We start from the raw sequence: 15436 nt of genomic DNA on the forward strand, positions 1-15436 counted from the left end.
CAAAGCATAAGAACAGTTCTTCTCTTTAATATGAATTTTTGCTTTTAATCTCCATTTAATATGATTTAAAAGTTTTTTTGACAATGAAAAAGTGTGATGGATTGCAGGAATAATTTTACTGTGATTTTGCTGATCTCTGATACAGAGGCTAGGTTCTAATAGCTTACCGATTTTAGGGTGGGCTTTAATTCAGCATACATTGTCTCAAGTGTGAAGGATTCCAGTTCATGTGTTTATGGGCCAAAGTTAATTTAACACAGGGAAATGTCCTTGCCCATTCTGTCTATGGTTGCCAGAAGAACAATGTTCTTTGTGAACATTTTGCCATGAGGAAGTGCACAGGGGAGACCGCACAGGCTATGGAGGCATCTTGTTGCCTGTGCTTCCCAGGAAATGACCCCCCAATAATTCAGCTGCTTCTGGTACCTTTTCTGTTGTATATTTCATACATGAGATATTTGGTAAGTTTTGAAGACTTACTCAAGAGTAAGGTTTTATGATTAAGGTAATTATTATTTAAAAGAGGGGCATCAAAGTAATTATTAAAGGAATCTTGATCTACAATATAAAAAATGTAAGATATATCTCTTTCTTCGTTATCTTCAGGAAAGATGGAAGAAGATGCATATAGGCATTCTAGACTGAGGATTAGAAGAAATTTGTTGGAAAAAAATGCTTTTTCCCTGTGCAGATAAAAGCTTGTGTTTTTGTTGTTGTTGTTGTTGTTGATGGTAGAACCCCCCCACCAACAAAACAAAAAAATATACTTTTTTGCTGTGGAACCGAGCAATCATATTAGCTGTGGATTATCTACATCTCTGCTGTTGCATGAGAGAGAAGTAAACTTCCATCTTGTTTGAGCGATTGCTCCTTTAGGTGTTTCTTTCCTGTAGGCAGACTTACATGCAATTAATTAGTACAACCACAGTCCATTATTTTAGGAATAAACCATGAGTCTGTGTTTATCCCTAAAATAATGTTTCTATGTTTATCCTGAATGTTTCTATGTTTATTAGTATGTCTATATGTGTGCAATTATTTTTGAGGATAGGGGAGTTGGGGACAACCAGTACTTGGATCTGAGCTCTGCTGCTTTCCAACTAGATGCTCTTGAGAGTTACTTAACATCTCTGCGCTTCAGTTGTATCATATGTAAAGTAGGTACAGTAACTTCTGCATAGATTTGTTCTGGATCAGAAAATTGCATATGTATAAAATACACATACATACATTTATATTTATAGTACTTGTATTATAGTAAGAGCTCAGCCTAATATTTTCATTAATTTACGTATTCAGCAAACTTATTGTAATAAAATAGAACCACGTTTTTTAACATGCTTTTTTTTGTCACTATACAAACCCAAAGAGTAAGTTGTTTTTCCATATGACACTATATTATGAATACCTTCTCATGGCAATAATATTATTTAATTGTTCTTGATGGCTGCATAGTATTCCCTTGTATGGCTATGCCACAGTTTGTTTAACCATGCCTTTTTTGTTGGACATTTGAATTACTTTTAATTGTTGACTGTTATAAATGAAGCTACACTGCACACACTCATTCAGTGATGTTTGTTGAACACCGACTGTGTGCTAAGAGCTACTCACAGAAGTGAACAAAAGGGACAAAGATCATTGACTTCAGGGAATTTGCATTTTAGAAGGTGGAAACTGAAAATAAACAATAAACATCATAAGAAAAAGGTCTGTGTTAGAAAAGAGTAATTGCTTTGGAAATGTTGACTGAAAGAAACAAAGCTGGGATTAGGAGGGCATGAGTGCTGGCAGGAGGGCATGAGTGCTGGTCTGCAGTTTCACATAGGGTGATCTAGTTAGGTCTCCTTGGGACAATGAAGTCTGGATGAAGGTTGGAGGGAGGTGAGGGAGTTGAGTGTGCAGATATTTGAGGCCCAGGAAAACGCCAGAGCAGAGGCCAGGTGATAGCAGTGCCTGGCCTGGGTGAGGAGACGTGAGGAGGCCCCATGGCTGGAGTAGCATGAGCAAAGGTGGGAGGAGTAAAAGTGGAGGTCTCAGAGGGCAAGGAGGTGGGGACTGACCATGTGGGGGCCCCTGTAGGTCCTTGTGAGGACTCTGACCTTTTTGTTTGGGCAGTGGCATCTTTGCACCCATGGAAAGTCTGGTTCAAAATACGCAAAAATGTGTGACCTTGATTAAGTGAACATTCTGAAGGGAGTAGATTAGATATTTTTGGCTTTGTGGTGAAATCTTGCCACATACTTAATAATTTCTTTTGAATAAGTTCTTAGATGTGGAAATGTTGACTGAAAGATACATGAAATGTGATAAAAGTTTTAAGGGAATAGATTCCATGTTCCTTATAGGCAGAGTCTTACCTCCTCTCTGGTCTTTTAGTCTGGAAGGGCGTTAAGCATGTAGTAAATGCCCAGTGCAGAACTTTCTGGTTGAGGGGCTGAATATACATCTACTTTCCAGTCTTGCTATCCAACCTTAGGAACAGAGAATGAGTATTTTACCTCACAGGAACTGTGGTCATGTCCTGACAGTGAGATCCCTGCTGTCCTTGGCTTCCCTTTAAGTGGAAGGAGATAGGCAAAGAACAATTTAGAAAGGCTATTTCAGATGGTTTTATATAACTTTGAAGAAAACAGGGCCATGTGATAGAGAGTGGTCTGATTCTGTGACTGTGGTGATATGGAGAATAGGCGATTAGAGATGCAGCCTCAATGATCACACACGCTTCTCCCATCGTCTGGGTGTGGAGAGAAGTGGAAGCTCTGCGATTATCTTGTGGTTTGATTTCGTCGTGTCGTGGCGCTGCATGAAATTGGATCAGTGATGATGGCTTTTGGATTAAACTGTCGTAATCGAGGGGTTACCAAACGTGGAAGCAATCCACATGTCCATCCGCTGGTAAGTGGGAAATAAAACCTGGCACTCTCCATTCAGCGGAATTGCGTTTGACAAACGAAGAACAGAAATGCTGATACATACTGTGACATGGAAGAACTTCAGTAGTGTTATGCCAAGTGAGAGAAGTTCACATAGTATATGATTCAGCTGCATAGACTGTCTAGAAATGATAAATCTGTAGCAACAAAAAGTAGATGAGTGGTTGCCCGTGGTTGGGGTAGGGATGGGGAGTGACTGCACCAGACCCCTTTTTGGGGTGATGAATTGTGGTGATAGTGCACAATTCTGCATATTTACTAAAAGCATTGAATTGTATGCCTAAAATGAGTGGATTCTGCTGTATGAGGATCCTGCCTCTGCAAAGCTGTAGAGAGGTGGAGGTATTGTTCATGGATTCTTAGATCCCTACCCTGGGCTCTTCACCAGAGGAGCATGTGTCCTTGGGACCCTGGGTTTGATGTACAAATGAGGAGGGTCTTGCTTGTCTGTGAATATTTCCTATTAAGCAAATACATCATTTGTGCCTAGACTTGCAAGTTTAAAGTAGAAAAGGATAGTGGTACAAAAATAAATGAACTTCTTGGGTGCAGCAGATTCTCCTCTGTATAGATGTTGTCACTAGCAGCTGTCACCCTGTTAGGAGTTCTGAAGCCACAGGAAGCTGTCTCCAATACGCTGCATCTGCTGCCACTCGGGGCCAGCTCCCTCTGTGGCCTTGCCTAAATTGGTTGGGGAGGTGAGCTCCTTTGATGGGGTGGGGACGTGTGGCCTCTCTGTACCCAATGACAATCTGCTTGACAGGTTGCCAGCATGCTGTATATACTTCCACCACGGTATATACTTCCACCATCATAGGGATTGTTAAAAAAATGTATCTAGGGCATGCCGAATGACATGTAAAGAATGGTCCAGATTGCAGTGGAAAGATAAGGTGGATATTCTGTGATATCTCGAGGAGGAAACATACCCAGCTGGAGACAGTGCTTTCATTTCTGTTCTGGAAACACAGGAAGAACTCACTTGCCAGCTCTGTTTTTCTTTTCTAAATCTCCTTTTCTCGCCACTAATGAATGCCCTTCACTTCTCTCTTAGCATTTACTTCTCACAATAGTTTTCTGCCTCTCATACCTGAGCCACTCTGTTCCATTCTCTCCATTTAACTTAGAGTTCAGCTCTGATTGTGACTCCATGTCCCCCAGGTATAGCAGAGTTGTTGTGAGGCTCTCCAGATAGACCTGTCAACGTGCCACTAAACGCGTGCTCCAATCTTCCTGGAATAATCTGTGATTCTTCCTCAGGTAGCCGTTCAAAGCCTGGCCCGGATGCCCCGTCCTGTGTGAAGCCTTTTGTGATTCCCCCGCACCGATTATGACTTTATCATTTCTCTGACTTGGTACCTCCCTGCGTCATGGGCCGCAGGTGCCTTCTATGTTGCTGAGTTGCATACATGGCTTAACTTCCTAGTTTGTAAACTCTGTAGACGCAGGGACTGGGTGTAGGACCCATCTGTCACCTTGTGCATAGTTGATGCCCAGAATATAACTTTTGGATTAAATGAGCTCTGTAACTAAACTATCACACAGATTTTCTTCCTGAAAATTAACCTTTAGCAACTTGATACTTTCTTCACATTTTTCTGTTTCCAGTTTTAGAATGGACCTTGCAAACAGTTCAACTTACTGCTGTTGTATCCCTTGGCTAGGCCTTTTCACACACATTTTTCCAGGCCAGGGTTGTGAATTTGTGCGTGGCAGGTTGATGGCCATGACTGTGAATATTGAGTGGATTATCATCCAGCCTCGGGGAAAATACAATTATTCCTGACTGGCCAGGCTGAGGTGAGCCTCTCCTTGGGTGCCCTTTCTTTTCTTTTTTTTGAATTGGAGTCTCACTCTGTCGCCCAGACTGGAGTGCAGTGGCCACTTCCGGCCACCGCAACCCGAATTACAGGCATGCGCTACCACGCCTGACTGAATTTTTTGATTTATTGTAGAGATGAGGTCTCGCTGCCCAGGCGGGTCTCGAACCCGCGGGCTCAGGCAATCCACTCACCTCAGCCTCCCAAAGGCACGGGATTACAGGCTGAGCCACCGAGCCCGGCTGAGCTTTCAAATGAAGAACATAAAACAGTTGGAATTCAGAGCACTGCAAAGGGAATTCAGACAAAACACTTGCCTGCTGAATTTAGCTTCTTTGGATTTACTCTGCTTTATGATTGATTGGTTTTTAAATTGCTTACTTAATTCTGACAGCCATTGCTCCAGGGGAGGCCAACACCAAGAAGCATGTGATGAAGAAGCAGTGGAGTGGAGTAGTTTGGCTGGACAAATCAAGAGCAAATATGACTGTCCAGAGAAGCATTGCTTTAGGCAGGGAGTATAATGTGAAAACTATGCCCTGACTTTCAGCATCATGACTTGTTACAGGCTTATGATTGCTTATCCCCTGTTCTCTTTGCAGAAGGCGTTTTGCGATTGCCCGGTGTTGCAGGGAATTCCCCCCCCCCCCCATGAATTATTCTTTCCTTCTAGCAATATATTCAGCATCTCTTCTGGACTGAGAATGTGCTCCTGATTTACATTGCTGCTGACACTCTGAGGTTGCTGGCAGGATTTGATTGTGAGTTCTAGTGTTGGCCGTGCTGACCTGTGAACACCCCCCCACAAATGTGGCAGGAACTTCTCAGCCCACAGACACTAGTCTGCCTTTTATATGGATTAATTTTAATTTCTTTTAAAAAGTTTCTTTCAAAATTGAGTTCTCCAAAAATAATCGCTTTTTTTTTTTTAAATCTGGAAGATATATAATCAGTATGTGGTTAGTATCAAATTTATGAAGGCATCAAACATTTCAACCTTTTAAAGGAGTGTAACCTTTTTCTTTGGTTAGAAATTAGCCACCACAGGTATAGTGGGGGCCTTGGAGGAGACATCAGTCAGAATCTTGTCTATTTGGTATCAAAAAGAAATTGAAATTCTATTGCTTCAGAATAATGAAAACTTTAAAACCTTTAGAAAAAAATCTTTGTCTCATTTGTATTGAAGTTTTGATCCAGAAATGCCTAAAGAAATACTCTTTCAGGTCTCGATAACCTACTTGTTCTCTGAAATATTGCTGTTAGATTTCTAAACTGTATTATACCTGATAGTTATTTCAAAGAAAGAAACATTAGAGATAGTTGAAAGGGTGGAACCAGACTCTGCTGAAAAACAGAAACAGAAGAAGATGAGAGGACACTTGGGTGGACATTTGGATTGCCACCAGGGCGACTCCGGGAGACAGCATCTGGCTCACTCGTCATCAGGCTTTCAGCCGCCTGGGACCCTGGGCCGTGCCAACATCTGCCATTTTGACATTATCACATTGAAAAAGGACTTTTTCCTGCCTCATTGTGCCAAGACATTATTATTTGCTGGGGTTTAAAGACAATACCAAAAGCCTCTAGAAGGGGCACTTCCTGGGTCTTTGCAGGTATTCAGCATGTGTACTTGTGAAGCCAGTGTTGAGGCTTAGAAAGTTTAAAGCCTTAAACTTCAGCTTTAGTTGGGGAGAGAACAGGTACTTTTCTGAATCTTCTGGTCTTTTAAAAATGAAAACCGTATGGTTACAAGAGGAGGAATTTTAAAAGAGTGGACAAAAACTTTTGTCAGATATGAGATCCCAACAATGGGTCAACATCAGCATCAGAAGCTGGGACTTCATTCTATGTTGTGCTTGATTTCAAAGGAGTTTCATCTGATTACCTGTCAGATAACCTGAGTGTTTTATTGGAAAGAGGGGAGAGCACACTGAGTGATTGTGAGAACAAAGAGAACTTGGTCTCACAGAACACCTGTTATTTTCAGACCCCGCTGTGCTTTTCAGGTATTTAAGTCCGTGGACTATTGCAATAGTGTTTTGCTGGGCACACAATATTTTCTTAGTAAATACTAGATTTAAGTTGTGCTTGACTTAAAGCATAAGCAGAGAACGGAGCTGATCCCACCTCCTAGGAGCTGGTGCACTGAGGAATGGGCTAGCCCCAGGAAGTCTCCTCTCCCAGCTGGGGTGAAATTTGAGGAACCTTTCACTCCTCAGTTGACCCCTCTGTTTGCAAGGGTCCCCGTGCCTGTCTGTGCTACCACTGCTCACAGTTGCCCTCGGACCCATTCAGGACATCTTGTGGCTGCACAAGGGGAGAGCCCTCACAGTGCTGGTTGCCCCAGCAGGATTCTTGGTGACTCTTTCCATACTTTACTCAGTCCCCAGCCCCTCCACATACAGCGGCAAGGCTGGCGCGTGTTGAGGCAAGAAGCAGGGGGCGCCTCTCCAAGTGGTAGCTGGTTAGGAGTCTCTGGTGCCGGTACAGTAGGCAGCAGTAGAGAGCTGGCCTGAGCTTGTTGTATTTATGGATATGCCCTTTTTAAAGAGAAAGTTTGCGTTTTCCCTCTCTGGTTTACTAATGATGTATTAGTCACTAGGTTACCTTGTCTCCGTTCCCTGACAGTATTTCCATGTTAATGTCCTAGAGACATCCTTACAAGCCTTAATCCTACCCATGATGGGGTATTCAGAGGCAAACAAGGGATTTTAACTGGGCTTGCACCAGGCTGTGATCATTACAGCATCGTGAATTGCACCGATTTGGATGCCGTGTGATTGACAGCTCAAGAGAAGCAGATATAGCCACTCTGCTGGGCTGGGCTGGGCTATCCATGACCCCTTCCTTTAGTTAGGGACCTGCCTAAGGAGCTCACAGATGAAACAATTGTGTCTCTGCAACATTTCAATGGGAGATCTAGTAAGGGGATCTCCGGTCTACAATTGGGTTGATTTCTGCCACGTGACTTTTTGAATTCCTTTTTTATTCCTCGAAATGATCATTGGCATATGTTCCCCCATATTGCCATTGTCATTGGAGCAGGTGAGCTCCAGTTTTAGAATGTTCTCTGACCCTTGGCTCTTTGATCCTTGGCTCTTTGATTGTTGTTAGCTTTTCTTCTTTGTCTCCTTTCTGGGATCCCGCCCCCCCCCCCCCCGACCCCGGCCCTTTTCTGCATCTTTCTCTTTCTGTTCTCTTGGTTTGTTCTATTATCCCAGGTAGCAAGGCACAGTGGTTAGGAGGATCGTTTCTAGAGTCAGGAGGCCTGGGTTCAGATTCCCATTCTGCTACTTACTGTCTGATAACAGGTTACTCTATCGTGCTGTCAGCCTTGGTTCCCTACTCTGTAAAGTGGGTGACATAACAGTGTCTACGTTAGGAGTAGTGTGAGGATTAAATGAGTTAACTCAAGAGATGCTCCCTGAGAGGGCCTGATACTCAATGAATGTTAACCCTGATTACTAATTGTGATATTACTACTAACATTAAAAATAATTTGATGGCTTAAACGATTACTTCAGTGTGACTGACAATCAGATACTTACCTACAACTGTGATAGCTATCTTAGATTTTAGCTTACATTTGCAGCTGCCTTGTGTCATTTTTATCACGCTTTTCACTGGCACATCAAATGCAACATGGCCAAAACTAGATTCATTATCTCTTAACAAACTTACTTCATTTTGTTTTCCCTCACATTTCTGTTAATGGCATCATGATATTGTAATTTTCTCTGTCTCTTAATTTAGGATTAATCTTTAGACTCTTTTCTTAGCCCAAGGAGATAATTATAAATATACATGAATTTAATGCTAAGGTATTCATTGTTTATAATCTTAAACAGTCAAGAATAAGGAAGTGGTTGAATAAACTGTTTTGTATTTATATAATAGAATTCTCTGTAACTATTGAAATTATATAGAAGAATATTTAGTAGCATGAAAGATATTGCTGGCAAGTTGAGTTATAATATGATATGTATAATATGATGCCATTTTGACTTTCAGAAGTACAGCCACTGAAAAAATTTTGTTGTGGCTTTTCTGGCTTGTAGGTTTATGAGTGATTTTTATATTTTATTTTATCTCTTACACATTTTATACAATCATCTATACATTGCTTCCCTACTAAGGAGAAAGCTCTCAAAGTGGGATATGTGATATCCAAGAGTCTTGGTAATAATGTGCTTTATTGACTTTTTAACAATGACCAAGAACAGTACTTGATACATTGTAAGCACTCAATAAATATTTGTTGAATGTTGAATGAGATAGTGTTATCTTTCTACCCATTTTTAGATAACTTTTTAAAGTTAAGGGTGCTTAATGCCCCAAGCATTCATTTTGTAGAGTTCTTTGAAAAGTATTCTTTTTTGTTAAAATAAAGTTTCTTAATAAACACAAAATAAACCAGACTTGGGGTGGTGGATGTTTTCTAATGCTATATAACTTATCATTTCAGAGGATCATGTGACCAAAAGGGGAGTGTTTGGAACAACTTCCTCAGAAAATGTATTTATCTCAGCAAAACTTGCTCATAAAAATGAAGCAGATGACCACCATCTCAGCAATGAAACCATATTTCTTCATACTTCATCCCAATGTTCAGAAGAACAGGTAATAGCATAATATACTTACAGAAACAGCTCAGAAGAAAAGCATTTTTTCATGAATAGAAAAGAGTCCCTAAGAAATATTAGACAGTTATTGGATCTGTAACTCCTAGTTTTAGAAAGAGTGCCATTGGTGCACTGTATGGAAAATCATCATTATATTTAGTTATTTTTAACAGTCATTGTTTATGATGGTAACTGGTTATCCCCAATTTTCATTAAAAAATTCTTAAGGATTTACTGTCTATAATTTCTCCTTCAAATGATTTCTACCTTTTAGCTTATCTTCTTCTGTTTGGGACAAAAGAGTTTTTGTTTTTTTTTTTAAATACTTCTTTGTATAAAATGGGGCTTTCTTGATTCATCTCTTTCAAACTTAAAGTAGAATCATTTATCTTGGTTTTCCCAAGATTTGGTCAATAAATGCTGGGTGCTCTCTTCCTAATCTTTAAGACTTTATGGACTCCATTTACGTTCTCCTCAGCTATGGTTTTTAATGATCAAGGAATCATAGTGGAAGCTGTTCTACTTTTGAGTTTTTAATTTCTGCCTCATCATGTCTTCCCCACTACATTATGGAGAAGTGACCCAAAATGTCTGTGTTAGAAATGTATTTATGTATAGCAGATGCCTGTTATTTTCTATAATTCTGTGTTTCCAGAACTTGCTTCCAGTGAGGTGATTGTGAGACATGAACTTTTTTTTGTTTTCCTAGAGGACTCACTCTTTACTGGCAATTACTGGCCATCAGAGACAAAGAATGGTTGAATGACACTGTTTTCTAACAACTTGAAAATGTTGTGGTGGTGTTCTCTGATCTGTCCATCACCAGTTCGCTGGGATGGGATAGGAGGAGAAGAGAAGAGTGGGTTAAGTAATCTACTCTGGGTTGCCCTGTGAACACTTCTAGAGGTCAGAAGTAGAATCAGGGCTCCTAAAACTATTCCCTGACCACCTCTATAGCTTATGGAACCTGGCCTATCATGCATAGATCACAGACAAGAACTGGAAGTTTTTATTGTCTGAAGGGCTCTTTTATTTTGGGTTGTTTCATTTTTTCTATCAGTATGTCCTCACTGTATTTTCAGGTAGTGGTGAATGAAGGCCAACAAATTGGCAATTTCTTGCAAGGTGATCTGAATCAGGCAGAAAAGGTGAAGGTATGGCGTGATTCGGTTTTCTTCCATGGCAAACATACGAATAGACACCACACACACACAAACACAGCAAACAAACTAAAAAGAGGACTCATTTGCTGTCCCTTATACAAAATTGAATAATTCGGATTTTGTCCTTACAAGTTTTTAAATTGATGTTTGAATATCTTAAGCTATCATAGTTGGCTGGGTCCTGGGTCTTTTTTCCATAACGCTAAACAAATGAAAGGGGTGCTTGATAGAGAAACGTGACTCCAGTCCCCCTTAGCATCTACCACTAAGTAAAATGACAATATAATATGTCAGAATCTCAAATTTTAGTACTGGAACCGTCATATGGAAGATAAATTTTTGCTGTCCCTTGGATGCCAAGTAATAACTGCAGGTGTGTCCTTATAAGCAATGGAAAAGCCATTTTTAATTCCCGTGTAATAGCCATGGTATGGCAAGTGGAGCTGGGACAAGAAAGACACAGCCTGATTTTTGAATTGCAATCATGAAATCTTAGTTTGGAATTTAAGATATTTTGTCATGCACACGTTTAGGTCACGAGCATGAAAGGTATTGCAACCTTATGCTTTTATCCTACAAGGTCTCATTGGTGCCAGTGGTGAGATCATTTGCTTATTTATACTCTTTGATATTTACTTGAGATGATTAGTCCATGTCTTGAATGTTACCATTTTGTTAATCTAAAATGTCTCGTTGTCAGCTTGCAGTGGAAAGCAGTATCCCAAGTGGAATAGTTTTTCATTGAAATGCTGCTGTTTTGTCTGTAAAGGTCATTTCCTCTGCTTTTTTACCTTTGAAGCAATTATTGGTTTTATTTGTTTGAAAGAGAGAACACTTGATTTTTTTGGCCTTGCTCACCTCTCTTGTGATTTTGTTTTGCGTGAACCTTTCTCTCCTGGTTTCTTTAGTGTCTTCTCTATGCTTCTTCAGAGTGCTGTAATCACTGTTATGATAATAGCCAACCCTACCACCATGGTGTTACTTGAGAGGCAAAAGCAATAAAATGAAAATAAAACCCAGAAACACTGTTTTGGACCATCATGGTGGTGGTATATATTCTGGAATAGAATCTGGAACAAAGTCCCTTTCAAAAACTCCCAGACTGTTTCTTCCCTTTTAGTACAGAAGTCTGACTATGGTGCCTACAAAGTCCAGGCCAATTCCAAATTCACTTCTTTTGTACATCTCTGGGAAAGCACGGTGAACACCAAGTTCTTGAGCTAGGACTCAAGAGTTAATGAGAAAAGTGGATTCGGCTGTTCTGTTAGGTGTTGTGGAAGTGGGTTCATTGACTTTTCATTGCATTTTTTTCTTTAAATCTAATATGCATAAAATTATGTTAATCCATTTCTAGGTAGACAGTTTCCTTGATTTAGAAGATTTGGACATGGATGAAGAGATTAATCCTCAAATGAGCAAGGGTATGTTTTTTTATTTCCTTTCTATACTGCTTGACCTTTTTCTAGAAACTGTAAATAATACTTTTTGACATCTTTCTTTTCCTTTTTTGGTGATCCTTGCCTTCACCTCTCCTGAGATGGGAAAAACTGAAGTTGTGAGCTTTCTTTTTCAATAACAAAGATTTCAGCTGAAAGGTCAAAACCTCTGAAGGTTGTAAAACCTTTGGTCTTAAGTGAAACAAAGATGCCCCGCCCCTCCTCGCAGCTTACCAAGATTGATTCTTGTGTAATTGTCTGAAGTAGAGCCATTATAAAGTCAACTCCTTATTTTCTAGAAGTACAGTCTTGCAAATTGAGATTATTTTCAAGGGATGCTTAAATATCAATTGGTCATAAAAATAATTAAAATATCAGAATCAATCACAAAAATAAACAAAAAAAGAAAATCCAAGGTGTTGCTCTTAAAAGTATTCATTAAATATGTACATTAAACTTTTTTTTTTTTTTTTGAGTTGGAGTCTCACTCTGTCGCCCAGACTGGAGTGCAGTGGCCGCTCCCAGCCACTGCAGCCTCGGCCCACTGGGCTCCAGTGATCCTTCCGCCTCAGCCTTCCAAGTAGCTGGAATTACAGGCCCGTGCTACCATGCCCGGCTGATTTTTTTTTTTTTTTATTGTAGAGATGAGGTCTCGCCAAGTTGCCCCGGTGGGTCTCGAATCCGCGGGCTCAGGCAATCCACTCACCTCAGCTTCCCAAAGTGCGGGATTACAGGCTGAGCCACTGAGCCCAGCTGTAAATTAAACTTTTAACACTAAAGATATAAATGTTTCTTCTGGGGTATTTTTCCACATGAACTGAACTGGAAGTGGCTTAATGCTAGTCTGTTGATGTGTATATAGAAGATAACTTTTTTCTGTCCTGGTTAACATTTCTGGGTTAAGTATAGGCATTCTTTGTTATCAAAGAACCTTTGAGATGTGTCCAAAATTGGGTGTTTTTTTTTTTTAAAGAAAAACACTCATTTCTGATTTAATATGTAAGAGTATCTCAAAGCCAATGCTAAATTTTAGAGAAGTGGCAGTTTCCATAGAGGGTTAACTGTTGTTTACAGTCTCTAGGTTGTCATAGATATGAATTGGGGGGGGTGATTGTTGTTGTTGTTGGGGGGAGGATGGTTTACTTATCCTCAGACAGAAGCTGAAGTGACTGGGGTCGTTGGTTTGAGAATGGCAACTATCTGTGCTTTGGTTGTATAAGCCTCTGCTCTGGATTCTTTGCTTGAACTTGAGAGGCTTTGATAATTGGAAGCAATTAACACTTCTGTTCTGCGTCCACATATTGGGGAGCAGATATATGAAGGGATTGCTCTGTGAAGGGATTGCTTCTCAAGCACCCTGTTAACCATAGACTTTGCAGATTCTCTATGTTTATTCTTTATGTTCTTTAGGTTTATGTGGGATCAGATATCTAAAGGAATCACATTCTCCACGGAGAGCTCAGGATTTCTGTAATATGAGCAGCATAGGGATTCCAAATGTATTAGAAGGGAGAATTCAGGATGCTGAGATCAAGCACTTGTCTTGGGTGATTTGACTTAGGGAGGGAACCGTATTTAAAATGCAGACTTTGGGATCCTGCTCCCAATAGGGGATTTAATTCAGATTCTCTGTTGGGAACCAATGGTGGTATCTAGTGATCTACATTTTAAGCGAGGCCTCAAAGGACTCTGATATAGTTTAGTTTGAGGATGGCATGCGGAGACAAATGGTTGTAGTCTGCATGTAACACATATGCAGTATAAAATCAGTTTGACAAGTGGGCACAAAAGTGCACATGTTGGGCATTTTGGTCATGGCTTAAATTTCTCACATTTTGCCAGCAACGAGAAGGTCTGTATACCGACATAGACCAACATAGCCAACAAAACTGACTTTTCGCTCTCTACATTATTTTCACATTGTTTTCTTTCCTTTATTTTTTATTTTTAGTAGTGGAATCTTGCTCTGTATCCCAGTCTGCAGTGCGGTGGTACAATCTTGGCTCACTGCAGCCTCAGCCTCCTGGACTCAAGCTATCTTCCTGCCTCAGCCTCTCAAGTTGGTGAAACTACAGAACCATGCCCTCACATCCGGTTAATTTTTAAAAAATTTTTTCTTGGAAACAGGGTCTTGCTGTATTACCCAGGTTGGTAATGAACTCATGACCTCAAGTATCCTTTTGTCTCTGTCTCCCAGAGTGTTGGGATTCCATCTATGAGTCACCATGCCCATTCATGTTTTCTTTTTCTTTTTTTTTTTGAGTTGGAGTCTCACTCTGTCGCCCAGACAGACTGGAGTGCAGTGGCCGCTCCCGGCCACCGCAGCCTCGCCCTGCTGGGCTCCCGCGATCCTTCCGCCTCAGCCTTCCAAGTAGCCGGAATTACAGGCATGCGCTACCACGCCCAGCTGATTTTTTGATTTATTGTAGAGATGAGGTCTCGCTGCCCAGGCGGGTCTCAAACCCGTGGGCTCAGGTAATCCACTCATCTCAGCCTCCCAAAGGCACGGGATTACAGGCTGAGCCACCAAGCCTGGCCATGTTTTCTTTAAGTATTTCTTCAAGTTACATTTTTTAATTACCAGATTTTTTTACTTTAAAAATTGAATTAAAAATCTAACTGGTATAATTTTTTTTTCAGAAATCAGATAACAGGCAGTCTTGTATTTGTGTATAAATACAAGGACTGAACTGAGTCCCAGTGGACTTGAATTAACTGGTCTTTACCTTCCCACAAGTAATATAATGTGCAGTCTAGGCTTAAAATCCACCCAGGTCAGATATCTATTCTAATTACCAAAAAGGCCACCAGGGCTTCACAGTTTTCATAACTCACAATATGCGACACTTGAACAAAAAAAATAAGTAGTTTGTGCCAAGGTGAATTTTAGTTTGGACCTAATTTGTATTACACTTCAGGAATGTGAGCAGAAGACAAATAAATATTTATATCAGATGGGAAATGTGACATTTTAAATAGTTAAATTATTTGTATAATTTTGACAGCTGGAGGTTTACTGATTAAATTCTGTTGTTATTATTTAAGCAACAGATTTGCCTGGGGCAACACGGAAGTAGGTTGCATATTGTTTTTCTACCATTGACTTTATCTCTTCACTTTATTCACTCTCCTAAATATTCCCTAAGATTCAGGAGAAGGATTCTTTCCCAATATTTGGCATATCATTTTAGCAGTCCAGGTGGAAAGAGTAGAGACTGGTTTTCAATGGGGCCAACTCTGTGTAGTGGTACTGAGCAGCTGTCTGAGGGTAACATTTTGCCACAAAATTTGATGCCCTGTGTTTATGTGACATCAAGTTAGCCACCTTTTCCTCCTTCGAATTTGAGGTAAGGTGGTTAACCTGGGGACAGTTCTGCCTCAGACATTCTGGCTTAAACAGCTACCCCGCAAAATTATTTGGAAGAGCTGCTAGTTACTACGTGGAGACCCCCAGGGTAG

At 40.4% G+C, this 15436-nt stretch overlaps 1 protein-coding gene across 1 annotated transcript in view; it reads left to right on the plus strand.

Annotated features, from left to right (window-relative positions):
• The window catches only part of CUNH11orf74 (chromosome unknown C11orf74 homolog), a 57598-nt gene that overhangs the window by 25398 nt on the left and 16764 nt on the right, over nt 1-15436 (plus strand). The window contains exons 3-4 of the mRNA XM_008061344.2: nt 9222-9376; nt 11896-11962. Coding sequence (XP_008059535.1) covers nt 9222-9376; nt 11896-11962 — 222 coding nt within the window. The remainder of the gene's footprint in view (nt 1-9221; nt 9377-11895; nt 11963-15436) is intronic.

This window comes from Carlito syrichta, unplaced genomic scaffold, assembly GCF_000164805.1.
Source record: "Carlito syrichta isolate Samal-C Ts95f unplaced genomic scaffold, Tarsius_syrichta-2.0.1 Scaffold305211, whole genome shotgun sequence".
NCBI classification, from domain to species: Eukaryota; Metazoa; Chordata; class Mammalia; order Primates; family Tarsiidae; genus Carlito; species Carlito syrichta.